The 27,488-nt window shown below is 41.8% G+C and overlaps 1 protein-coding gene and 1 long non-coding RNA gene across 2 annotated transcripts in view; one reads left to right on the plus strand and one right to left on the minus strand.

The window, feature by feature from the left end:
- The first annotated feature begins 3,672 nt into the window (after positions 1-3,672).
- SLC18A1 (solute carrier family 18 (vesicular monoamine transporter), member 1) overlaps positions 3,673-27,488 on the plus strand; it is a 35,984-nt gene continuing 12,168 nt past the window's right edge. The window contains exons 1-9 of the mRNA XM_005873796.2: positions 3,673-3,701; positions 14,764-14,980; positions 17,097-17,338; positions 19,297-19,660; positions 20,811-20,869; positions 23,180-23,263; positions 24,114-24,206; positions 25,842-25,931; positions 26,162-26,205. Coding sequence (XP_005873858.1) covers positions 17,215-17,338; positions 19,297-19,660; positions 20,811-20,869; positions 23,180-23,263; positions 24,114-24,206; positions 25,842-25,931; positions 26,162-26,205 — 858 coding nt within the window. The 5' untranslated portion in view covers positions 3,673-3,701; positions 14,764-14,980; positions 17,097-17,214. The remainder of the gene's footprint in view (positions 3,702-14,763; positions 14,981-17,096; positions 17,339-19,296; positions 19,661-20,810; positions 20,870-23,179; positions 23,264-24,113; positions 24,207-25,841; positions 25,932-26,161; positions 26,206-27,488) is intronic.
- LOC106727413 overlaps positions 11,759-27,488 on the minus strand; it is a 22,718-nt gene continuing 6,988 nt past the window's right edge. Inside the window, exon 3 of the long non-coding RNA XR_001363597.1 lies at positions 11,759-11,842. This is a non-coding gene — a long non-coding RNA (uncharacterized LOC106727413). The remainder of the gene's footprint in view (positions 11,843-27,488) is intronic.

The following is a 27,488-nucleotide window of genomic DNA, read 5'->3' on the forward strand; positions in this document are numbered from 1 at the left end:
TCATTGAGGGGGAAAGGGAGTCATATTCAATATTTTCAACAATAAAGAATTATTTTTAAGTATTAATAGATAAGAAAGACAGGATAAAACAAATGTTTTGCACATTAAAATATAGGCAGGAAATTATGGAAAATGTTAGTTTTCCTAATAAAAAGAAATTGAAACTGAAACAACCATGAAGTTCTACTGTATCTGTTAAATTAGCAAAACCAACCAAATGATTCTTTTTTTTTTTTTTTAAAGTGCTGGCAGAGTTAGGGACTAAGAGGTGAGCCAAGTCATTTCTCCTGGCTTTGTAAATTGGCCAGTTCTTCTGGAGAGCCATCTGGTATGGGCCAGAGATCATAAAATTGTTCATCATGTTTGACCCAATAATTTGATTTGAGAATCTCAAAATGGGATTATTAACCAAAGGAATATGTTTATAGCTTGTATGGCAATACTATTACTCATCATTGTAAAAATGAAGTAGTAATCTGAATATCTAATAATAGTGAACTGGACAAAGATTCTATATTTATGGATACTGGCATGCATATGATATATAGCTAGTAGAATTTAAGTATATGGAATTATTTATACAAAATAATATTGAGTGAAAAGAGATAAACTTAGACCAATTACAATAGTGCAAAAACACTTTTATACACTGATAAAAATCAGAAGACACTGTGCAGTGATATAAATAATTGAGAATGCAGTAGGGAGAGTGTCTTTTTTCCTTCCAAAATGGACATTAACTATCCAAAGTCACATCCACTCACACAGAGAGCGCTGCCTGGGGAAGAGGGGTGGAATACAGTACTATGGTTATGGGACGCTGGAGCCCAACAGTCAGTTTAAGTCCTGCTTTTATTAGTTATTCTTGAACAAAATTTGTTTATTTGTTTATTCTCTCTAGGTCTCATTTGCAAGCTGAGGATCATAATAAGTACCTTCTTCATAAATGTGTTATAAGCATTAAAAGAGATTAATGCAAAGTGTTTGGCATGGCAAAGGCTAATTATGTTTTAACTAGCATTATTATTATATAGTTTGACTGATGGGTTGCTTGATCAAATATTTATAGATTATTACTAAGTGTCAGGCTCTTTTCTAAGAGCTTTTATAAATGACACATCTTCCTGACTATTAAGCAGGGACTATATCTTATCATTTTCTTGTGTCTTCTCTCTATAATACTCAGCAAGGTAACCTGCACATAGCACGTAATAAATAGCTATTCGATGAATGAAAATGTGTTACTCCTTTCTTAAGGATGAACATTTCTCCACCAATCTTATTGATACAAAGGTTGTTTTGTTTTTGGGTTTGTGGTTTGTTTTTTTTTGTTTTTTGTTTTTTTGTTTTTTTTTAAATCCTATTCTTACTTTACCCCCAAGGAATGCAAGACTGACTGGCCCCAGCAGCAGGAAATGTGGTCAGAACATGAGACTCCGAGTCACCAGCCCCAGTGACCTTGGGCCAATCCTCAATTCCTTCTGTCTCTGCGTCTTCATTTGACAGTGGGGAGGTTTTATGTCATAGTTCTCAAGGATTTTGTTTGTTTTTTTTGAAATCCTATTCTTACTTTACCCCCAAGGAATGCAAGACTGACTGGCCCCAGCAGCAGGAAATGTGGTCAGAACATGAGACTCCGAGTCACCAGCCCCAGTGACCTTGGGCCAATCCTCAATTCCTTCTGTCTCTGCGTCTTCATTTGACAGTGGGGAGGTTTTATGTCATAGTTCTCAAGGATTTAAAAGAAGGCTTCCATAAATCAACATCTCAGACAGAAATGCAAACACTTATTCTTTTATTACAAATGATTGATGTGGAAGAAAATTAGTGACGGGAACGGGAAGGAAAGCTCATGCCAGTGACCTAATTTTCCCCACATAATGTGCATCTCTCTTCATTTGCTGGAAAATCCTGATCAAGGAAAACACAGTGAAGCCAAACCATAGCAGATTAAATAAATAGGCCTGTACATTTCCATTAACAAGTACGATGCATCAATATAAAATTTCAGCATCAGATGGCAGAGGAAGCTGATTAATTCATTTATACTTCTCTCTTTGTTGTTGTGTTAGCTATTTTCTAATCCAGGGTGAACTTTATAGGCCGGAAACTGCACTTTGACCTCCTGAAAGCTGAGATCTCTGGTTCTATTTCATATTGCTTTCTTTATGACGAGGGTCACTGATGTGTTGTGGGAAGAAAGGGAACAGCAGAGGGCCCCCTAAGATCAGAACAATGGTTACATAAGAGCAAGCCTTGCAAATATTTAAACCTGTGAACCCAAGAAGAAGCCAATGGCTGCAAGTTCCCATTCCAGGTGCTGGCTGTATCATTGTCTCATAGTGGAAAGTGGGGAAAGTGCCCTTGAAACTCCAGCTGCGCTTTGTCAAAGACATTCTTTTGTTGCCAGGTTGACAGCCCTTTCTCATTTCAAATGTTCCGAACAAAATGGAATCATTCATATAAATGCTGGTGCAGCTATTTGATGGAATATTATTCAGACACGGAGACAGGAAAATATTTCAAGCATAGGAAAAGTTTTATAATACATATAGTATTGAATACAAACTTATATATGAAATTGCACACCAAGTATAATCTCTGTTATCTGTATGTGTACACCTACCCTCAAAGACAATATTGGAAAGGAATATATACAGATGCTAACAGTGACTACCTCTGACTTATTGGATGTTTTGTATTCCTTATATTTGTCAAAATTTATTTTGCATGAGCATCTATTACATTTTTTAACCAGACATAAAATGGGGACGATTAAGGTGCTTCTGTTTAAGATGGTACCGTTTTTATTTTAACAGGCAACAGGTTAAACTAGTGGGAAAATAAACATGTAATCAGACAGATGAAATGTTCTGTATTCCAGAGACCTGGACAGAATCTGAGCCAGAGAAAGTAATGACAGATGACACAGTCAACATTCAATGAGAACTCATTGTTTTGCGTCTAAGACTAGTTTGTGGTTGTTAGACCTGGAATAGACCTTGGGGATCGACTAGACTTAACTCTCCGATTTACAGATGAAGAAACTGAAGCTCTGAGAAGAAGAGTGATTCCCCCAAGTCCCAGAAGCAAAATAGTATCAGGGCTAGGAAGACAATGTAACCCATCCAGACTTTAAACCATGTTGTGATGATTCTTTTCTCCATTATTCTTTTCTGCCCAGTCCTGGCTCTGTGGCCTATGAACACAATCAATAAGTCTGGAAGATTTCCTCTGATGCAGGGTAATTATAGATGATCTATTCTATCTCCATCTATGGGAACTTTGGAAGAAGAAACTAATTCTAAGACAGGCAGGGGCTTCTGATCCTCTGAAATGAGAATGCGAGGTCCGGCTCTGACCTGGTGTCTGCCTGAAGCCCCTTCTCTGGTGTCAGAGAGGATATGGACACAAGCCGGGCTCAGAAATCTGAGATTCTCAGGAAAAATTCCGGGGATTTATTCTAATTTGGATCATCTCCACTTTCCCACTAGTTACCATGGCAATGTGCCTACACTGTCTGAATCTGACCAATGCCAGAAAAGGCCTCATCTTCTGGCTTCCTTATGATGTACTCATTAGAGAGTGTAGTGAAAGCCTGAATGACATCTTCTGTTGAGTGAACACTGATGATGAACTCAACGTGGTGGTTGGCACTGAAAAGCCTTGAAGAACTTGAGTCGTGTTTCTGCTCTCAAGTGGTAAGTGCATTGGACTGAGCTGGGTCCTTGGGCAGTTTCTCTCTGAGCTGGTGTCACATTTTTAAAGCAAAGGTGACATTACAGTAAAGGCCATATGTGGAGATAAGATTAATACACATAATATGATAGAGAAGATATGCAAAATAGCATAGCTTGACATAGCGGATTGTCAACCAGTAGGAGAAAGGTCAGTTAGGATTGGATTAGGTCAGGTTGGTCTCCATGGAAAGGTGGGTCTTTTCAGTAGGCAGACTGTGTAGGGTATTTGGATTAGAGCAGCTCAACCTGTGGGTCAAACAACCCTTTTACAGGGGTCGCCTAAATACATCCTGCATATCAGATATTTACATTACAATTCATAACAGTAGCAAAATTACAGTTATGAAGTAGCAACAAAAATAATTTTATGGTTGGGGGTCACCACAACATGAGGAACTGTATTAAAGGGTCACGGCATTAGGAAGGTTGAGAACCACTGGATTAGAGGAACACTATTGGGTGTCCTATGTGAGTCTTGAGCAAGGCATGTATGGTAAATTCTCCGAAGCAGTTCATGGTGACAGCTGCATTTAGAAGAGGAATTTATTTTAGGGAACTTAGTGTTTGGAAATTCCCCCAATAAGTAAAGGAGTTCAGTCAGAGAAGAGCCATGTTTTACTATTTTTCTAATACTTAAGTGCATAGAATCCAATATTATGTGCCTACTGTGTGCCACTCTTCTAAGTATTTATTGTTAGTTTACTCGTTGAATCCTCACAAGAACTCTGTGAGTTAGCAAACGGAAGCACAAATAAATCAAGTAGTTTGTCCAAATTCTCACAGCTAATGTATAGCAGAACCAGGACCCAAACCTTGCTAATTCAGGTGCTTCTTTTCCATTCCCTGGGTTTATAGAAAAATGCTTTAAAACACATCAAAACATGGCCTTTGCTCCTAAAAGACTTTACCACCAACCATTCATACCCCACTGAAAGTCATGGCCATCTCCACAGGCTCTCTGACTTAGCGCAATGGTTTGTGGGATGGTAGATTTTCCATCTCTGGTCCATGAATTAAGGTTAATAAGGAGTCATGGCTGAGGCTAAGATGCTAAAGGTTAGCACTGGATTTCAAAACCCTCAGCTCTGCTTGTGGAATTCTGCTCACATACTCAGGGAAGGGTGGATTTGTGATCTGAATTCCAAATGGAAGATGGGATTAACTTATTCCTATTCTTAAGCAACGAGGCTCTGGGAAAGTGCAAGTCTCCTTCAGGTCTTCCAATACCTCAGCGAGTCTTACGTGATGCTCAAAGGAACGAATATTCATCATCATCATCATCGATAACAAGTAGATATTGAGCACCTCTGCTGGGCAAGATGCTGGGTCTCATGTGGAGTACAAAGATGAGTAGGTGTGGGGACCCTATAAAGAGTATGCCAGATGCTCAAGGCCACTCTGAGTGTGAGAAACTTAATCAGGGTGTCCAAGGACTATACACAGTTACAAGAACAAGGCCATAGTAATCTGCACAAGTGTTCCCTTCTATAGCCCACTATTTGGCAAGCAGACTCTTTTGTCTAAGTAGTATAAAGTTGTCACTGACCAGCCAGAGGAGGCTTTTCCTGTGTAAGGCTGGACTGCTTAGTATGGGGCTGTATTATGGGGAAGATGTGTTACTGACCAGTAGGCTGCTGTTGTGGGTACAGAGGCTGCTGCTGCTGTGTGGGAAAGATGTATTATCACCTAGCCGGTGTGCCGCTACTGTATGAAACTTTGCTTTGAAGAACTGTTTTGTCTAGTGGCTCCTTGTTAGCAATGGCTACATGGCCACTGGCTTCTATGATAAAGGCTGTCTTACATACCCATGACTTCTCATGTCTTCTCTGTCTTCCGATACCCAGTGTACCAGGAGGTCCAGTCCCTGGCAGAGGGTCTCGGACCCGACAGTTGACGTAGTCAGGCAGGGTCAGGACCTGTGCACCCAACAGTAGGATAAAACCCTGCCTTTGAGTAGCTTCCCGTCTAGAAGCACATAACTGTAATTCAAAGAAAAACGTCACAGTGTCATAAAGTGTTATATCTCTGCTTCTAGCTTTTGGCCAGTTTTGTTCTTAATCAACTCCAAAGCGGGCACTAAAGGAAAATAGGTGGGAGCACCAGCTGGTGAGTGTAGCCGGGGCAGCATTTCCTGAGCAGAGCAGGCTTGAGTCAAACTAAGCAGAGACTGTACACCCTGTTAATCAGGGTGCAATAGCCAGGCTGAAATTTCATAGTAAGAAAGGATTTTTGAAAAGACATGCTGAGAAACAGGAAATAACTAGAAGAATGGAAGGACCTCACCAGGGCAGCAGAGATGAAGGAAGTTGAAAGCAGGGGGAAAGGACAAGAAAAACAGGCAGGAGTGTGCACAGGAGACAGGTCTGTGCTGAGGACACAATGATTATAAATTGAGTAGCAGGTGATAATCAACAGACAGAAGAGCCCCCCAAGGGCAAGTGCTACCAGGACAACCTACTGCCAAGTTCTGCGTTATAAGGGGATAGCAGTAGGCTCCCTCTGGTGGCACTCGCCAGAGGAAATCCATACTGAACTTGAAGGGACCTGGCTCTAGGAGTAAGGAATTCAGTTTCGCAGGGGCAGACTCTATGTCTTCTTTGGCTTTAAACATTCCTGAGTCTGCCCTAATCAGTTTGGCTGAAAGGTCCCAGGTTTGATTCCGGTCAAGGGCATGTACCTTGGTTGCAGGCACATCCCCAGTTTGGGGTGTGCAGGAAGCAGCTGATCGATGTTTCTAACTCTCTATCCCTCTCCCTTCCTCTCTGTAAAAAATCAATAAAATATATTAAAAAAAACAAACAAACAAAAAACATTGCTGAGTCTGCTGTCTCCATAGGCAGGGCTGTCTCTACAAGAGCATTTGGGGTGAAGGGATGCTGGCTGTGGGAGGGGAGCTGAATTTTCGGAATCCCCCAGTCAACTGATTTATTGCTGAGTTTGCCATGTCCCTACAATACAATCATTCAATAAGATTCCAGCTTATTTTGAGTTTGGTTTTAAAGCACCCCATTCTCCTTTATCTGCAACAAAACTCTTCCCTCACTTTACCATGCCCAGCAATTCCCTACCTTTTTGGGCACAGATCCACCCCTCAGGGTTCACAGTGCCATGTGGACCAAAGCCAGAGAGTTATACCTTCCTGGCCTTCTTTTCAGAGGCCTGTGACAGAAACCAAACCTCTCCAGTCCGAGCCTGGAACACTGACATATGTTCCTATAAGAGGAAGTCTGAACTGCTGTTAAGTATTTGAACAGTAAGAGAAACAGGAAGCAATGAGAAACAAAAGCACCCTGCAGGTCTGAGTGAGTCACAGAACCATCTACTCTGGCAGGTCATAACAGCCAGGGCCAAAGGTAAGTGTAATTAGATTATACATGTTAATTGGTCCGGAGAAAAAGCTGTCTGTCTGATGATGCTGTGTGGCAGCCTCTTTCACTGAAGTGATAACAGAACCACTGTCGAAAAGCCTGACACCCTGGCTGGTGTGGATCAGTGGTTGAGCATTGACCCATGAACCAAGAGGTCCCCAATTCAATTCCCAGTCAGGGCACATGTCCAGGCTGTGGGCTTGATCCCCAGTGGGGTCGTACAGGAGGCAGCAGGTCGATGTGTCTCTCTCATTGGTGTTTCTCCCTCTCTCTCTCCCTTCCTCTCTCTCTAAAATCAATAAAAACATGTGATTTTCATTCCAGAATTCTATATATAAAAAAAGACCCTCCGACTTCCATTGCAGTCTCGATTGCTCTCTGCATCCCGCTCTGGCCAGAAATCATTAGTCCCTATCCAGGGCTCAGAGTCCACTAGTCTATATACATACAGACCGAGCTACTACTGTTTACTGGTTTTTACTTTAAATTTTTTCCACTATAATTTGATAAACTTTAAAATTTCCCAAATTTTGCCATTTTGCATAACCACTAACATAGTTTAGGTGTATTTGTTCAATTTATATGGAGCTTTTATAGGTCTATAATTCAATGTACATAAATGTGGGTTTTCTGTTAATCCTCACCTGAGGATAGTTTTTTTTCTCCATTGGAGGGGAAGGTGAGAGACAGAGAGAGAAACATCAATCTGAGAGAAACACATCAATTGATTGCCTCCTGCACGTGCCCCAACCAGGGCCGGGGATCGAGCCTGCAACCTGCAACTGAGACTTAAAAGATTCTGTCCTTGACCAGAATCAAACCCGGGACCCTTCAGTCTGAGGACCAACGCTCTAACCACTGAGCAAACTGGTTAGGGCCATACATATTTTGTAAAACATTTTTAATTGTGGTTAAATATATGTAACATAAAATCTATTATCTGAACCATTTTAAGTGTAAATTTCAGTAGTACTAAGCTAATTCACATTGTTGTACAATCAACAAATCTCCAGAAGTTTTTCAGCTTGCAAAACTGAAACTCTGACCCCATTAAACAACTTCTCATTTCTTCCTCTCCCCAGACACTGGAAACCACCATTCTACTTTCTATTTCTGTGAATTTGATTACTTTAAATACATCATATAAGTGAAACCTTACAGTATTTGTCTTTTTGTTACTGACTTATTTAACTTCGCATAATGTCCTCAAGATTGTCCATGTCTATGTTGTAGTGTGTGTCAGAATTTCCTTCCTTGTTAAGGCTGAGTAAAATTCACTGTTTGCATAGGTCATATTTTGTTTATCCATTCATCTACTGATAAACATTTGGGTTGCTTCCACTTTTTGATTATTGTGCATAATGCTGCTCTATGAATGTACATAAAGTTTTATGTCCTACCTTTACACTTCCCATTATAATAGCTGTGTATGCAGATATACAAAATGTTTTCCAGGTTGCCCTGGTTGGTGTGGCTCCATAGACAGAGTGTCGTCCTGTACACCAAAGGGTCTCAGGTTCAATTCCTGGTCAGGGCACATACCCGGGTTGGGGGTTTGATCTCCAGTCAAGATGAGGCAACCAATCGATGTTTCTCTCTCACATTAATATTTTTTTCTCTCTCTCTGTCTCCTTTTTCTTTCCTCTCTCTCCAGAACTCAATTAAAAGGCAAATCCTTAGGTAAGGATTAAAAAAATTTTTTTTCTAGGTTGATATATAGCCTTCATGATAATCTATTTTTTCCTGTTTCAACAGTAGCATGACAGTCCTTTAAGCCCATGCACGTAAAATTTTTCTACAGTTGGATACTTGAGATATTTCCAATTTTTTCTAACTGCTATTATAATTTTGTAACTAGGATATTCCCCCCCCCCCATATTTTAGCTTTTTAAAAGACTAGATTCCTAAGAAGTGAAATTACTGAATTAAAAAACATAAATGTTTTATGACTTAAAAGACAAAAGATAGAAAAACCAAACTGCTTTCTGAAAGAATTGTCTACTTGCATCACTACTAGTAGTGTCTACAAAGTTCCATTTCACCACACTCACAGATAATTTTGTACCTAGGATATCCACCCCCATATTTTAGCTTTTTTAAAGACTAGATTCCTAAGAAGTGAAATTACTGAATTAGAAAAACATAAATGTTTTATGACTTAAGAGACAAAAGATAGAAAAACCAAACTGCTTTCTGAAAGAATTGTCTACTTGCATCACTACTACTAGTGTCTACAAAGTTCCATTTCACCATACTCACACCAGCTTCACTGGATTTTTCTTTACATTAAAAAATTAGACAGGAGGAAGATAAGAGTTCATTTCTGTTTAACAGACAACACTCTGATGACTAATAGTGATGGGCATTTGTGAATGCTAGCATGGTTACAGTTGACTGAAATATATATAATGTATAATATATATGTATTATTAGAAACATGCCTGACATGTGGTAGGTGCTCAATAAATGATGGCTATTATTATTGTTGCTGTAGTTTTTATTAATGCCGAAAGCCTGATGATTCTCAGCCTATACCTGCTCTCTCAAACCTTCAGCTCCTCCAAACCATGGTTTTCCAATTATGTGGGGCATTCCCAGTTTGATGATATCTCAGAAAAGCTTCTCCTTCCCGGTGGAGATGCTCTACCTAAACCCTTGGCTGCTGGTGTTCTCTACTAGGCACAGTTTTGCTTTGCCGGTGGCTGCCTCAGCCCTCAGAGTAACAAAACTGCACTTAGGATGGAGAGCATGGTGGCAGAAGTGTCACTTGGACTCCAAACTGAACTCTACCTTATGCCCAGAGTCTTGTTAACTTTTTTAATACAGTTAGTTGCTCCATTTTGGGGCCCTAAGCCGCTCAGGCCACAGGGTGTGTAAAGGGGCTGAAATTCCATGCTCTCCCTACAGTAGACAGAACAATGCCCCCTCCCCAGCCACCCACCCAGATATATTCACATTCTAATCTTGGAACCTGTCAATGTGTTAACTTACTTGGTAAAAAGGACTTTGCAGATCTGATTCAGTTCAGGATCTTGAGATGGCGATATTATCTTGTAATATCTGGATGGACCCAATGTAATTGCATCATTTCTTAGAAGGAGGGAGGCAACCGGGGAGAGAGAGAAAAAGAGAGAGAGAGAGAAAGAGAGAGAGAGAGAGAGAGAATATGCAAGTGGCCTCTAGGAGCTGGAAAAGGTAAGGAAACAGATTCTATCCCAGAGTCTCCAGAAGAATTGCAGCAATGCTGAGACTTTGACTTTTAGCCCAATAAGACCTCCAGAACTCCGAGATAATAAATCTGTATTGTTTTAAGTCATTAACTTTGTGGTCATTGTTTTAGCAGCTATAAGAAACTCATACACTCATCTAATGTCCTTGACTCCTCCCCCTATTTCTCTTCCCAGGTTTCTTTAAAGGTCTTACCACCTTTTTGCTCTGAATTGTAAGTTCCTAAGTTAATTCATACAATTAGGAGGGTCCCACCAGTTCCACAGTTAGGAAACTTCCGCTTCTACTTTTGCTCATTAGTTGTATTTGCTCTTTTTGTAAATTGTTTATGGTCTGCCAGAACCGGTTTGGCTCAGTGGATAGAGCGTCGGCCTGCGGACTCAAGGGTCCCGGGTTCGATTCCGGTCAAGGGCATGTACCTTGGTTGTGGGCACATCCCCAGTGGGGGGCGTGCAGGAGGCAGCTGATCGGTGTTTCTCTCTCATCGATGTTTCTAACTTTCTATCCCTCTCCTTTCCTCTCTGTAGAAAATCAATAAAACATATTTTAAAAAAATGTTTTAAAAAAAATTGTTTATGGTCTTTCCCCCACTGACTCTTCTCTTTTTTTTCCTTCCATGTTCCTTCTCCTTTCTCCTTTTTAGTTTTTCTCTTTCCTTTCTTTTTTCCCCCTTTTAAAAATTGACCTTCTTTATCTATCTGCTTTATCAGAAACACTGAGCCCTGTAGCCATTTCAACATCCCACAATGAGCAGTTCTCTCTCACGTGTGTAGCCATCTGTTAGTCATACATCCAAGGAATGTTTACTACGTGGGGAGAAAATGGCGATTGAATAGGCAGTCCTGTCTTGCATCTCGTCCCAGGACCAGACTGGAAATACAACTAAATTGGAGAACATTCACCTGGAATGAACAAATGAGGCCCAGCTGAGGAGGCGACTTATAGCAAAGAAGGACAGAAAACACCTGGAGACTGGTAGGAAGGGCGGCGAGGTTGCAAGATGGGTGGCAGGCTGGTGGGCCGAGAGGGAGAGGAGGAAGCTGCATTATGGAAAAATCTGTTCCCTTAGAAAAATAGAAGCCCAGCCCAGGCTGAGCACCAGAACTGCATCCCTTGGTGGCAGACGTAACATCCAACTGTGAAAAGGAAAAGCCACAAGGCTGCTGGCTGCCAGGGGTTCTGGACCTGAGACCCCGGCCACGAAAGGCAGCCCCCGAAAAAGGCGTCTCCCACCAAAGGTGGCCTCCTAGAAAGACAGCCCCCGAAAAAGGCGGCCCCCGAGAAAGGCGAACGCAGCATGGTGCTGATGGGAGCAGAAGCCAAAGTTTTATGGTTGTTTTTGTTTTCTTTATTTTCAGTCTTTAAACCCAGAACACAGGAGTTTTCAGTTGCAACCACTCACCCAAGGCTTTGGTGCAGGGAGGGAGGCATGGACTTGAGGTGCCTGAGGAGAGGCAGGGGAGGGAAACAGGGCAGGGAGACGTGGAAAAGCAGTAGCCAGGAGTCCTGCATTGGGGCATTCGTATGCTTCCAAACCAAAATGGCCATTTCTCCACAGAGGAGCTAGCCCAGTAGCCTCAGGGCAGGTGACATAGCCTGCAATTTGAACTTTACAGAGGAAACAAAGGCAGAGGCCAAGTTTATAGGTCTAAACAGTCTCAAGGAGCCCTCAGTGGCTAGATTAGAAGAGGGGCGATCCTCTCTGCTATTCTGGGAACCAGACTGATAAAAACTCCAGGGTTCCAGCTGATCCCATTGGTCTCCATACAAGGATCTCTGTCCAGCCAACGGCAGACTAATAATATTTTGGGCCACTCGTGGAGGAGTAGTTCTGGGACAGGGAAAAACATCCATCATATTCCCTGAAAGCGAAACAGCACCAGCCCCACCTAAAGCCCTATCAGAAACAGACTCCTGAGTGATTAAGATTGGCATCTGGCTGACAGGCAAACAGGGCTGATTGGCCCTTCCTGCTTGCAGCCAAGGCCTGTGGAGACAGACACAAGCAGTGAACTGATGGATTGCTTGGAGCTTCAAGCAGGGTGCTAAAGGCCAAAACACCGTGCCTGACAGTGGTTAGCACCTAAGTACCTAACAGGAAGCCCAGAATTGGCAGACAGAACAGAAGAGTGGGGTCCAAAGTCAGCTCCTATTGGGCATTAAAACTCAGCTGAAGTGAACATTTTCATTTTTTTCACCTTTTTCTTCCTTTCTTCTCTTTTTTACCTCCCATTTTTCTTCTCCTTTCTCCTTTTTAGTTTTTTCTCTTTCCTTTCTTTTTTCCACCCTTTTAAAATGGATCTTCTCTATCTATCTGCTTTATTGATTTGTTATTATTCTAGTCTCTGTTGGTTTGTTCATATATCTAATTTCCTCTTCCCTGCTCCTACTCAATTTTCTTTTCTCTTTTTCTTCACTACTCATTTTTTATCTCTCTTCTCTTGCTCTTTTCTTCTTCTCCTAATTTTTTAACTTGTTTCATTTCCTAAATTTAGGCCTATCTGCTCTCTCCTCTTTTCTCCTTTTCAATTTTTTTTCTTGTCTTCTCATTTCTTTTCTCCCTTCTCTATTCTAAACCATGGTGTCTTTCCCCTATTCCTCTAATTCGTTAACCTTACTTTTTAATTTAATCTCTGCACCTACAGATTCTGCCCCCTACCCTTGAGTGTGTTTGGTTTATTTTTCTGTTTGTTCTATTGTGTTTTCTCCCCATTTTTTTCTCTTTTTTTCTATCATTCTTGCTCTATTTTCTCTTTCCTAATTCTCTTTTCTCTAGTGGGCACTTTTGTTGGGGCTATAGAGGCCTTGTGTACATTCTTGTTTTGTTCTTTCTGTGTCATGTATTATCTTGTATTTTATGCTGTTCGGTCAGCACCTCCACAATGGCTGGCACAACATGGTAGGGAGTGAGCCACATAATCAGACACCCTGAGAGGAGACTCCACCCATGAATAGGACAATAACATTGAAGACCCAACTACAACAGGAGAACCCAGGTATCTCAAGTAGGGGGCCTTCCTAGAACACCCAGTCTAGAAGACCTGAGAGACTGCACCACTGGGTCCCACAAAATATCTACTACATAAGACCAACCCAAAAAATCTGTGTGGCATGGCAGTTTGATCTAATACATAGAAACAAATACAAAGGAAGAGCAAAAATTGGGAGACAAAGAATCAACCCCCAAAAGAAAGAAAAGGAGGAATCACCAGAAAAGGAACTAAATGAAATGGAGGGAAGTAATTTGTCAGAGAAGGAATTCAGAATAATGGTTTTAAGGATGCTCCAACAGCTGAATGAGAAGTATGAGCAACTCAATGAGAATTATAAGGAGCTGAATAAGAAATACACCAACATGAATAAGAATCAAGAGGAAATAAAGAATGGCATAGCTGCAATAAAGAACACCATGGAAAGTTTCAACAGTAGACTAGAAGAAGCTGAGAACTGAATCAGTGAGTTAGAAAACAAGGTAGAAAAAAATACCCATGTAGAGCAGCAACTGGAAAAAAAAAATAAAAAACAGGAGGAGATTTTAAGGGAGCTTTGAGATAATATGAAATGAAACAGCATCCACATAATAGGAGTGCTAGAAGGAGAGGAAGCTGAGCAAAGAATAGAAAACCTGTTTGAAGAAATAATGACAGAAAATGTCCCTGACTTGGGGAAGAAAAAAGTCACACAAGTACAGGAATCAAGAAGGTCCCAATCAAGATGAATCCAAAAAGACCTACACCAAGACACATCATAATTAAATTGGCAAACATAAAAGACAAAGAAAGAATCTTAAAGGCTACAAGAGAGAAACAGAAAGTCACCTACAAGGGATCTCCCATTAGACTATCAACTGATTTCTCAACAGAAACACATCAGGAGAGGTCAATGGGGGGAAAGAGGGACATATGTAATACTTTAAACAATAAAGATGATAAAAAAAAAAATGTAAAAGATATTCATAGGGAAATTTTATGGTTAGGATTTTATTTTAAGAGGATGGACTGAATAAAAAATAAATTTTATATGTACAGAAAAAAAAAAGAAAGAAATGTTTACTACAGGCTACTGTAGGCCAGACATTGGGATAATATTGGGATGCTAGTACACAATCTATGACTTTACAGAGGCCAAGTATGTTGGATTTTTATGGCTTGAGAACAACATGTATAGATTATTAAATATTTATTTTCTTTGGTCCCTTGGGTGTTCTAAGATTTGTTTCTTTCCAGAAAGCAATTGGGAGCACGGGAGACTCTTTGACTAAGTACCAAGGGGCAGGAATTGCATTCTGGTTCCATTTTGTCCTCCAATTTGTATTCAGACTCAGGCAAGAGTTAAAGAGTTTCATGATAGATAAGCACAGAGAAAAACAGTGCAGCCCAGTGCATCTTTGCTTAAGGTAATTTCTCTTCTCCCTTTCTCCTCTCCAGTCCTGCTTTCCTGCCTCTGACGCAGGGAGCTAAGGGTCTGAATGAAACCTGCTGGAGGTTCCAATTAAATTTTTGTGGACAAAGGGCAAGCTCGGCTTCCTCAGATAACAGCTGGCAATAAATCCATCAGCACATCCACGTTCAGAGAACAGTCCCTGCTGAACTGCTAACAGCTGCCAATATCTTGTTGAGTACCTCACACAAGATGGGCTCTATGGTAAGAAATTTCTCTGGACAACTTTAATCCTTCCTTGTATTTGTGTTTCTCAAAAGAGAATTTTTATTCTAAAGTGAAGTGTACTACTAATTAGTTAGCAAATGCCTGGTTTTGTTTTGTTTGTTGGTATTTTGGGGTTTATCCTTAGAGTACATATTTTGAGCCATTTTACATCTTTTAGTGTTCTTTTGCTTTCCTTTTAGCCTCTTTATTTCCTTCCTTATGAATTCTAACTAAATTTGTATTTAGAAATGCCTTGTTTATACAGGATCTTAAGTGATTGCATGCATTTTCTGGTTGAAACTTAACGGGATTTGGTCCAGTGGAGACCGCTTGGTTGCTTAGAGCTGTGGTGTGGATAATGCTCTTCTTCCAGCCCTGATCTTAGAACAGAACAGAGTAACTCAGTACTTGGGATACTTCCAACACTGGAGGCTGACTATTGAATCCCAGTGATAAACATTTAACATTATTTACTTTTTGTATTATGAAAATAGTAAATAATAAAACATTTAGAAATTACAGAAAAAATAAAAAGAAGATAATTTAAGCATCAATTATAATAGCTGACATTTGGGTATCTATCTTTCTAGTCTTTTAAAAATGTGCAAATCAATTTCTTATATAACTGAAGTCAAACTATAAATACGGTTTAGTATCCATTTTAAAACTTAACATCATATTAAGAGTATTTTCTAAGTCATTGAAATTGTTTGAAAACATTATTTTAAGATCTGTTTATATATTTCCATTAAAATGTTTCATTTATATTATATAAATAATTCAGCAATTTGTCATTTTAAACCTAAATTTTGGACTGCACGTCTGATCATTTCCTTAGGATACATTCTTAGAAGTAGAGTTACCAAATAAAAGAATATCCGATCATTAGAGCCTGATGCATTTCATGGCAGTAATCTATTTTAAAATTTGTATGATTGGTATTGTTTATACCATAACAGAAGCCATAGAAAAGAAAAGAAAAGAATTCCCAGAAACTGTTATCACCTGAAAACTGTACAGCCCACTGCATCTTTGCTTAGGGTAATATCTCTCTCTCTCTCTCTCTCTCTCTCTCTCTCTCTCTCTCTTTCTCTCAAAATACTGTTACTTAACAAAATAACAGTTTAGCAAAATGCTGTTACTTAATGCTCACTAATGATGACATGAAATCCTAAATAGAAAAATAATCGTGAATGTTAATATTTTATTTACACAGAGTAACACATCATTCTGAGCAGGGATTTATAGCTTAAACTAAAGGATAAGAGTACTTCTAGTACCACAGAGCAAAGGAAGGTGGTGGGGTACATGCCTACAAGTTAAAAAGTTTGGATTTCATTCTAGTTCGACACCAATTGTGTGACCTGAGACAGACCTCCCAGCTTCAAGTCTCAGATTTCTCATCTGTGAGAGGAAAGTGTTGGTCTAGGTCAGTGTTTCTCAGTCGGCAGCATGAGTCACACTTGTGGCCCATGAGATATTTTTGTGTGATACTTAGAGACAGACCATAATTTGGTTTTGGCATGGCACATAAAGTTATTTTTTAAAACAAGCATTTCAGTTTGTTATTTTAAGTGGACTTGGAGGAAAAGATTGCGTAAGTAATAGTGTAAGTAGTCCTTAGGTATGCTGTGATCATGGAAGTGATAGGCAGGTGTCTGACACGTAAGAAACAGCGAGGTGAATCCTCATCCTATGCTGGGTAGAATTCCAGTATGAAAAACTGGTAAGCAGTGCTAGGCAGGCCCTCTGGGAACCAAGCAGAGTACTAAGCTGTATAAGTTGTGAACAGAACTCTAATCAGGTGGCTCAATTGGTTGGAGCGTCCTCCTATACACCAAAAGGATAAGATGGCAGGTGGCAGGTTCTATTCCCAGTCAGGGCACATACCTGGGTTGCGAGTTAGATTCCCCGTTGAGGCGTGTAGAGGAAGCAACCGATCTATGTTTCTCTCCCACATCAATGTTTCTCTCTTTATCTCTCTCTCCCTTCCCCCCTCTAAAAATCAGTAAACATATCTTTGAGTGAGGATTAAAAAAAAAAAAAGAAGTGAATAGAGACAGGCATGGAAAAGTTTCCAAATTCCTGCAACTCTGTACTTTTTATTTAATAGTGAGTATCACTGGTCTGGGCAGACTTCCCCCTCTACTGTAAAGGCTGCTGAAGACCTGCAGGTGTAACAGGACCTTCCTAAGAACCTGGAGGAGAAGACCCTCAGCCCAGTCCTCACCATGCTCAGGGCTGTCTGGGATGCCCCTCAGCGTTGGCTGCAAGAGGGGAGAGAGTCCCGGAAGCTGGTGCTGGTGGTTGTGTTTGTGGCTCTGCTCCTGGACAACACGCTGCTTACTGTGGTCGGTACGTCTGGGGTCTTGGTGTCGGGGTACTTTGCTCTGGGCCCAGCAATACACACCCCTCCAGCTTTCAGCAGTGAATGGACTTGAAAATGTTTCCTTTCATGCTTGAAACGGCCCAGAAGTTTCTGGGAACTGGAGGAGACAGCAGGAAATGGAGTCTGAAGCTTGCCAACCATTGCCGAAAGCTCCAGGGGTTCAAAGATAAGGAGATTCAGAGAGTTATCTGACCAAAAAAGATTGACTGGAGCCAGAACTGGCATTACTTCCTCCCCATGCTATCTTCCCAAGGTGCTAATGACTCCAAGTGGCCTCTGGGACAATGAGCCCCTTCTCACTGTTGCCTTCCCAGCTTCTGCTCCACCAAAATAGCACACTTTACATGGATATCCAACTTCGTATCAAAACCTATCTTTCTGGTAGTTCATTCCTTCAGAGTCTTGCTTTTTTTAGTTGGTAGTTATTCATCTTTACATTTGGCTATGCCAGTGTCTAAACGAGTGCTAATGTGTTGCCCCTCTTGGGTAAAATATCTGCTTTGAAACAAGAATCTTTCTGAGACAAATCACTAACCCAATATAGTCAGTTCTCGATATGTGGTAGTTCTGCTCTCTAAAGTTGCTGCAAAACTGAATTTAGCCAATACTGAATCATTGCTCCTAGGGGAACTATATACACACACATCCCATATAGATTATAATCTTAAATCCTAAAAACACCCATCCTGGTAGTCTGTGTTTTTTTTTTAAAAAACACACACACAACAATATGTTTTTATTGATTTTGGAGAGAGATGAAGGGAGAGGGAGAGAGAGAGAGGTAGAAACATCAATGAGAGAGAACATTAATCAGCTGCCTCCTGCACGGCCCCTACTGGGGATCGAGCCTGAGATCTGGGCATGTGACCTGACCAGAATCGAACCAGTGACCTCCTGGTGCATGGGTCGACGCTCAACCACTGAGCCACACCTGCTGGGCAATTCTATTTTTTTAACTTTTTAAAATTTTCAGGTACAGTTGACATTTAATAATATATTATTTTCAAGTGATTGGACATTTGTATAATTTACGAAGTGACCCCTCTCTAAGTCTAGTCACCTGGCTTTATACATAGTTATTACAATATTATTGATTGTATTCCCCGTGCTGTATTTTACATCCCCGGGACTATTCTGTAACTACCACTTTGTACTTCTTAATCCCTTCACTTTTTTTCACCCAGCCCCCCAAGCTCCCTCCCACCGGCCAACCATCAGTTTGTTCTCTGTATCTACGAGTCTGTTTCCTATTTTCTTTACAAAAGAGAAAACAAGGCCTGGAGTGTTAGGTGCCTTGTCTGAGGACACCTCACTCACAGGTGCGAGAGTTGGGATTGAAGCCCTGTCCACCTGCCCCTGAGCCAGGGCTTCTTGCCCTGCACTGGCCTGCTCCTCCTGCCTCCATGCTCTGCCACCTCTGCATGAGAGCTGAAGGAAAAAGGCGGAGCCCGCCTCGTCCAGCCTCAGCTGGGAAAGTCAGCATCTGGTGACTCAAAATTTTCCCCGCTCTCTGCACGCATGTCCGAGAAATCTCATGACAGCTCTGCGAGTGTTGACTTTGTGGTCACAAATAAATTTTAGCCAGTAGGTGAATTAGCCAATATGGAATCTATGAATGATGAAGACCAACTGTATGATGGTTGAGATCCAGGTACTTTAGCTAATAGTGTAATGTGGGTGGACACAATCTGGTATTGGGAGTCAAATCATGTCACTTAGACACCTGCCTTGAGCATGAAACTGAACCTCACTACTTTAGCTAATAGTATAATGTGGGCACAATCTGTTATTGGGATTCAAATCATGCCACTTAGACACCTGCCTTGAGCATGAAACTGAACCTCATAGCAATGACCCTGGACCCACGAATGGTAAAAAGACAATGTGTCCTTAGCCCTCACCACTTGTCCTTCTTGACTTTCAGTGCCCATTGTGCCCACCTTCCTCTATGCCTCAGAATTCAAAGAAGTCAACACTTCTCTGCACCTCGGCACCGCCACAACTTCCCGGCACGCCCTCACTTCTCCTGCCTTTTCCACTATCTTCTCCTTCTTTGATAACAACACCTTGGCTGTTGAAGAAAGTGCGCCCAGTGCCACAGCATGGACAAATGCCACTTCTGGCACCATCGCCCCTCCAGTCACAGGGGCCATCTCATCCCAGAAAAACAACTGCCTGCAGCACTCAGAGTTCTTGGAGGAAGAGAACATCCGAGTCGGGCTTCTGTTTGCTTCAAAGGCTGTGATGCAACTTCTGGTCAACCCATTCGTGGGCCCTCTCACCAACAGGTATGTCCGGGGTGCTCGGGGCTCAGGAATAAGAGAATGAGCTAAGGCATCCTAAAGGCGGTTAGAAGGGAGAAGGAAGGAAACTCTCTTGTCTGCACCAAGGATAGTCAGCTGTTAGAAAAGCTGGTTACCCCAACGGATAGCATGATGTTGATGAAATGCCATGGGCTTCTGATTTTCTTAGTGATGTAATGACTAGAGTACCAAGAAGGGAACCATGGAGAGAAGTACACCATTGATGTTTATTTTAGAGTCCTAGAACTTGGCTCCCGTAGGATAAGGATGGGAATGGAACAGGCCTATTGTAAGCTAGAGAACTGGCTTCTTAGCAAGTTGTGCTTGCGATTACCTGATTTTTCAAAGGGGTATACACTCTGACTAGGCTATCTGCCGGGGTTCTTGTCCCAGCATCAAGAAGGGTTCAGGAATCTGGAGAAGGCTGTGCGTAGATGACATAGGAATCCAGAGACTAATAAAGAGTCTGGAGATGAAATATAATTTTGAAAGGCATTGGGGGGTCAGAGGAGCTTAGCTAAAGGAGCTAAGTTCTAAGATCTTAAGTCTAAGGTCTTAGGTTCTCTCGTGGTCCCCAGGGCCCCATGCTTTTTATTAACACAACTTGTCCTGAGGCAAGGCAGAGATATACACTTCAAAGGGTCAGGGTTTGGTACAGAGTCCATTGTCAGATTTGGGGGAATTAGCCTACAGCTGTTCAGGTATTTGGCCAGTAGGAGACAATAATATGTAGACTAAGATGCCCTTTAACTGTCTGACAGCCACAATCAATTTAATGTATCCTATTCAGGTTTGGCGAAATGCCTTTAGCCATTCCCAACAGGTGACTACATGTGTGACTCAACCCTGTTGAGTCCCCAAGTCTCATCAACCTTTTGATGAAATTCCTGAAATTATGACATGCTGGAATTGGTCTCTGGCAGCTATCCTTTCTGGAAAAGAAAATTTTGGCCCTGGTCTATGGGAAATTTTTCATGTTTGTTTATTTGGTTATATGCATTCACATGTCATATCCATTCTCTACACCTGCACTCAAATAAATGAATTTCTCTTCCCAATTACATGAAAATATATAGTCCAAGTATATGGATGCCTACTGGAACTGTATCTTTTTTTTTTTTTAATTCCCTTTTAGGATTGGATATCACATTCCCATGTTTGCTGGCTTTGTTATCATGTTTCTCTCCACAGTTAGTAAGTAATTTGCTTCCTCGTTTCTTCCCTTCACTGATTACCTTTGATTTTATCACATGCACTGCAGTGAAGACAGCAGGGTCAAGCTAGCTAAGTAGCCTATGATACTGATTTAAATGCTTTGCACCTTCTGGTATGGAGAGTAGAGCAATAATGGCAACTCAGTCTGGTTGGAATTTGTATATTCTGCTATAGAAGTTACTTCACTTTCTTTAGCTGGGGAAAACTGTGAAGGCTGTTTTACTGTGTATGTTATAGTGTGTGTGTGATCCCTTGGGTGAGTTCAGAACAAACCTTGCGTCTTTGGGAAGAGGTCACATTATTTTGATATGCAAAGGTAAAGGACTACTAATGAAGAATCTAAATTGGACAAGAGCAATTGGAAAAGTCCCCAAAGTCTGCCGCCTTCAAATAAGAACATTAAAGGTCAGGAAATGTTCTAACTCAGGAAAGTCAATTTGCTAAAGAAACAAGAGAAAGACAAATAGTTCATCCAGTAACCAATAAATGTTCCTAATAAAATATAGATGGAATAAGAGCAGTAAGTGAAAAAAAAAATATGTCTGGAAATTGACCCTGAGAATTAAAATAAGCAGGAATGAATGAAGTGGGGTTCGTGCGGGGAAGGCAGCCTATGGACCCACTGCTGACTCTGACCGGAACCACAGGCGTTCTTATCCCTCCGGTTTTTCTTACCACCTTTCTGTTACTTTCCCGCCTTTTTATTGCTTCTCCTCAGGTGTTCTTCCCTCCCAGCACAGGGCTTGACTCCTATCTTAGCAGGAGTTTGTCTCATTCAGGGCGAAGGCTGCAAAGTGCAGGAGCTGGATGAAGTTCTGTCTTAAGTTTACTTAAGACAATTCTAGCTGAATCAAAGAAAATGAGGATATTCAAGTTAGACATGTTTATTGAACTTCGAGGGGCTCAGCCTACACTAACCAGTACATTAAACATGAATAATTTACTCTGTTTCATCAAATGAGACATAATTCATTCCACAAAAGTTGATGGCAAAAGTCACTGATGGTTTCTAGTTCCCCAGGACGTTGTGATGTTCTTACTGAACAGAAAGAGTTTGTCCACCCAGTGTGAGAGAGCCAAAACCCTCAACACTGAGAACTGCAGGGGAGAAATATTGGCTATTTTATTATGAAGGGCACCACCCAGGAGGATGGGAAACTAATGCTCAAAGGCCCAAACTTTCTGATGGCATGTAGGGTACAGTTATATCGGGCAAAATCACAAGACACCATAGGTTAGGGGGCTCAGGGTCATGCTAGGAGCTGATTGGTCGGAGATGGGGTAAGAGTAATAAATAATTTTTTTGTAAAGGATATAGGAAGATCCTACCTTGAACAGATTGGAAATCAGAAGGCCTGGGAGAGGGCTCTGGAGGCCAGGCAAGAAGAGACCAAGTGTGTGCATGTTTGTAGACAGTGCGATCATGTCGGGAAGGAGTAAGGAGTTTATAAGACATCAAACAAGGGAAGACATCTGTAATGAATGGGCAAAGGGATTTCAGTTCTGCTGATGCAGACACTCTGGGAAGGAGTCTTCTGTCTTTCGGAGGCTTTGCCCTGAAACTGGAGTGAGACATGTCTGCAATTACCAGCTTTACCACCAACACCCTATAATTTAGTTTTTGACAACATATTTCTATTTGGTTCTCAGTTTTGTGTGTGTTAGTCTCTAGTAGACTGAGTCTCTTCAAGGGCATGAACTGAATGTATCTTTAGTTCATATCTGCTAAGAGCCTAGCACAGCTGTATACTCAGTGTTGCAGTATAAGGTAAGGGAACAGATCTGATTGAGTAGAAAGATATTACTTTAACATCTACCCATCACTTGTGGCCCTTCAAGTACACATAGCTTTTTATTCCATCCTTCAGATGACCCAGTGGGGCCCAAAAGTGGCAAAAGTCAAATCCAGGTGTTACATATGGATGATCCAGAAGTAGGGCCTAAGGACAAGTTCCCAGCCCTGGGCATTGGACTTGGTAGACAACCCTGATTCCAGGGGAGAGAATGTTGGATGTTGGGCTTTGAAAATGTGGAAACCCAGCTTCCATCTAACATGTGGTGAATCGATTTATGCTTCTGTGGTGTCTCAGTCTCATGCCAATTAAAATGCAATCCTGATTAAGGGTGGGAGGTTAGAAAGACAACTCCAAGAACAGGGAGCAGTGAGCATGCTTTATTAAAACAAATGCATAATGGCTCATCTTCGTAATATGACGGGCAGGTTTTCTGGTGGCCAGGGGACAAAGGCAGTTTGCTAACTGGAGTATTCTTGCTGTGCTCTTTGTCCAGTGTTTGCTTTTGCTGGTACCTATACCCTGCTCTTTGTGGCTCGAACCCTTCAAGGCATTGGATCTTCATTTTCATCTGTTGCAGGTAACACTGACATCTTATACACACGCATGCACACACCACCTTGTTTATCATCGTAAGATGATTTATATGAAAAAAAATTAAAGAAAATATCCTAAAAGGCAGAAATTATGATTCAAAAACAAGATAATTATAGTGTTGCCAGCAGTGCCCATTAATTCCTCAGGCTGACATAATTCCCTCTGGTAATGTTAGATGCAGCTAGTTCAGGTCAAAGCAAGCCCTAGGTAAAACCATGAAGTAGGCCAGGCTTTTACTTAATGCCACTCTGTGGTCTTTTCTCTGTTCCCTCTTACCACTTAGTAGGGACAGTAATGTTCATACTGCCAGTAACGCCAGCACAGTTTGCAAAGTGTTATCAAATACAATATTCATGTAATCCTTTGCCATTTCACGCATGAGGGAGTGGACGTGAGAGCCCAGCCCACGCTCTTGTCCAGGCACTTGGCACTGTCCTCCTTTTCCTTGGGCATCCCGCTGAGTAGAGCAGTGCTCTGTGTTCAAATGCGTTCCCTTCCTTGGTCTAGTCCATATCTATTCATTCAGGGAAATGTGCTAGGAAATCATAGCATGATATGAAATGCAGTGTCATGGGACAATGGTAGTCTGTGTTCCCTTCTCAGAGACTTGCACTTCCCACAATATTGTGAACAGAGGGAATGAGCAATGTGGGAGTTTGGGGGATCAGCGGGGAAATATTTGTAAATACTATGGGTTAAGTGTTGCAAAACCCCTCAAGCTGAAACTCAAGCTAAGATGATCCCTGAAGATATATCAGGGTGAAGGCCATGGACCCTGTGAGAAGGCAGACAGAAAACTCCTGCACATTCACTCCATCTGTCACCTCCTTCAGGTCTTGGGATGCTGGCAAGTGTCTACACTGATGACTATGAGAGAGGCCGGGCCATGGGAATCGCTTTGGGGGGCCTGGCTTTGGGAGTGCTGGGTAAGTGACATCTGGCCCCAGATCTAGGTTCATAAGGGTGGAGACTGCAGGCTCTGAAGATGGCTCCAGGAGGCAGGCGATCCTATGGTCATGGAAGACAATATTTTCCTTCTTTCTCTGTCCAATCATGTCTTGAGTCCTTCTGAAAGTTAGCCCTGGAAAGGTGAAATCCCTTTCCCCTTAAGAAGCTGAATAGCTCTTCAGGGCCTGGGAATGGTCCAGAAACCTAGTCTAGTCAAGGGAGTGAATCTCCCCATGTCAGCAGCCACTGCCTCACCTCTGCTTCCACACATGGCCAGCTTTCAACATGAGAACATGCTCTTTGTCAGATTTTGTACTAAATGCATTACAGGCGTAATCTCCTTCAATTCTCAGCACCGTGCTCTGAAGGAGGAATGATTGCCGCAATGTAGAGATGAGAATAGGAAAGTTTAGGTAACCATCCAAGGTCACACAGCCAGGGAATGCCGGAGCCAGGATACAGATGCACATTTTCCAGGCTTGACTCCCAAGCTGCAAGGCATAAGGCTGTCCTTTCTTTGAAGTTCATCCCTGTTAAGGTTTAATTGACCAGTCCAACAAACCACACACTTTTACTGAGCACTTACTATACGTCAATCACAATGCTAGCCCAGAGGGGCTCTAGGTAAGAAACCTCAGACACCACGCCAACCACAATGCCAATACTAGCCCAGAGGGGCTCTAGGTAAGAAACCTCAGACACGGTTCCTCCCTGTAGGAGCTCACAAGCTAATTAGGGAGAAAACACTAAAAGTCTCTTCCCTGGCTCACACCCACCCTCTACCACCACAGGGAAGAGATGGAACACAAGCCCTGCTCTTTGTTATACCCACCAACCCAAACACTCAAGCTAAAACTGCTGCATCCCTGTCTCCTTTCTCTCCTCTCACTCCCAAATGAATACGCCCACTGTATTCTCTACAGCCACTTCCTCACAGTCAGCTCCTCATCATGTCTCAGTTGGAATGTGGCACCAGCCTCCTGCCTGATCTCTTACACAGTCTCCTTCCTCCAAGGTGCTCCAGAGAAAGCTCCCAAGCCCAGAGCTGGCGGTATTTCTCCCCTGCTAAAAAGCACTGATGTTTCTCCCTAGCCTTCAAGGCCTAGTAGATGCTTTATCTGGATATAAAGGGGCCCTTGACTATTTGGCTTCAACCTTCCCAACTCTACTCTTCCTCTCCCAAATACTCATATTCTAGTAGAACTGACTTTCTTCTATTTCTTTTCCAACCGCACTCTCTTTTCTGACACTTCTGTGCTCTTCACACACGATTCTTCCCCTCCAGTTTTATGCACCTGACAAAGCCCATGTGGCTTCCTGAACTCACTACACTGCGCTCACACAGCACTTTGTAGCTGGAGCCTTTACTGTTGAACTTTACTTTTTACCACGTTCTAATTATTTGGGTGCCCCTCCCCCCACCATGCTCATTTTCTCCACTAAAATGTAAAGACCTTGGAACCAGGTCTTCTTCATCTCTGAATCCCCAGAACCTCGTGTGAAGCTCAGCCCCAAGTACGCCTTCGGTACACACTCACTGGGGCCATGTGGGCAAGTCACGCTGGCTGGGAAGTGGCCCTCACCTCTGCAGTCTTCCTGCTTTGCCTTTCCAGTGGGAGCTCCCTTCGGAAGTGTGATGTATGAGTTTGTTGGGAAGTCTGCACCCTTCCTCATCCTGGCCTTCCTGGCACTGCTGGATGGAGGTAAGTCACCATAAGAGGCCTGGGCAGGTGATAGCATTGTGGTCAGGTTGGGAATGCATTGTGCTGTGGTGTCAGTTTTGACGTGTTTGAATGGATTGGGGACTAGGAAAGAAGGGAGAAACTTAAGGAGTTAGATCTATATGTGACAGTGAGAGCAATGTGGCTGTGATTGGAGCCTCCAACGAATCAGTGGGTAAACTGAACTGTCTCTTTCCCTCTTTCCTTCTTAGCACTCCAGTTTTGTATTTTACAGCCTTCCAAACTCTCTCCTGAGGTAAGTAGACACCAAGCTCCATTGCCAAGAGATTTATAGAATGACTAAGGTGGTGACCCAGGCGTCCCTAGACCATCCCTGTCAAATTACAAAAAGAAAGATGAAGGGAAATGGAGTCAGGGGAAGTGAGAATTGTACTTTGATTCCCAGATAGGGTCGTGTGGGAGATGGTGTGGGAGTCTGGCTTGATATTGGACAAAGGTGGAGGAAGGGCCTTATGTACAATCAAAGAAACTTTTTGAAGTAAACACACACACACACACACACACTCACACACACACACACAGTCCCTTTGTATAACAATGTTTTGGTCAACAACAGATTGCACATACCATGGTGGTCCCTTAAGATTATAACAGAGCCAAAAAATTCCTATTGCTTAACAACCTTGTAGCTGTTCTGACAGTATAGCCATGGTAATGTTGTAGCACCATGTATCACTCGTATTTGTGGTGTAAACAAACCTAATGGGCCCTAGCCGGTTTGGTTGGGTAGATAGAGGGTGGCCTGCGGACCAAAGGGTCCCGGGTTTGATTCCAGTCAAGGGCACGTACCTTGGTTGCAGACCCGGGCCCAGGTCAGGTCTCGTGCAGGAGGCAACCAATCAATGTGTTTCTCTCACATTGATGTTTCTCTCTGTCTTTCCCTCTCTCTTCCATTCTTCTACTCCAAGCCAAAGATGGCTCTGGGAAATCCATATCAAACCAGGAAGAAGGGAAGAGAAGAAAAGAATGCAAAATATTCCTAAAAATCAATGGGAAAATATCCTTAGGTGACAATGAACAAAAACAAAAACAAAAATCCTACTGGGCTGCCAGTTATATAAACGTATAGCACATAAAATTATGTGCCGTATATTAGGATAATGATAATAAACAACTATGTTACTGGTTTATGTACTTACTATATTATACTATTCATCATTATTTTATAGTGTGCTCTTTCTACTTATAAAAAAGGGGATTGCTGCACACCATTAGTGGCCTCATATATCTCATGTTTACTGTGTCTCATGTTTGCATAATTTTCTCTTGTGCTTGATTTAATTTCATGTTGTTTTGTATAGTAATATGCACTGCAAGCATGTCAAACTCAAAGGCTAACATGGGCCAAATAAACAAGGTTTAAGTTCATGTGGGCCGCAAAAAAACAAAAGCTTCAATTTTCATAGAAATGTAGGTTTATTTTGATAGGGACATGCTGAGTACAAAGGGATGAAGTAAAAGAGTAATCATTAACATAAAATAATAGAACATTTTAATAAAAATTATTTTTTCTTGAAC

The sequence above is a fragment of the Myotis brandtii genome, unplaced genomic scaffold (assembly GCF_000412655.1).
Source record: "Myotis brandtii unplaced genomic scaffold, ASM41265v1 scaffold421, whole genome shotgun sequence".
Lineage (NCBI taxonomy): Eukaryota > Metazoa > Chordata > Mammalia > Chiroptera > Vespertilionidae > Myotis > Myotis brandtii.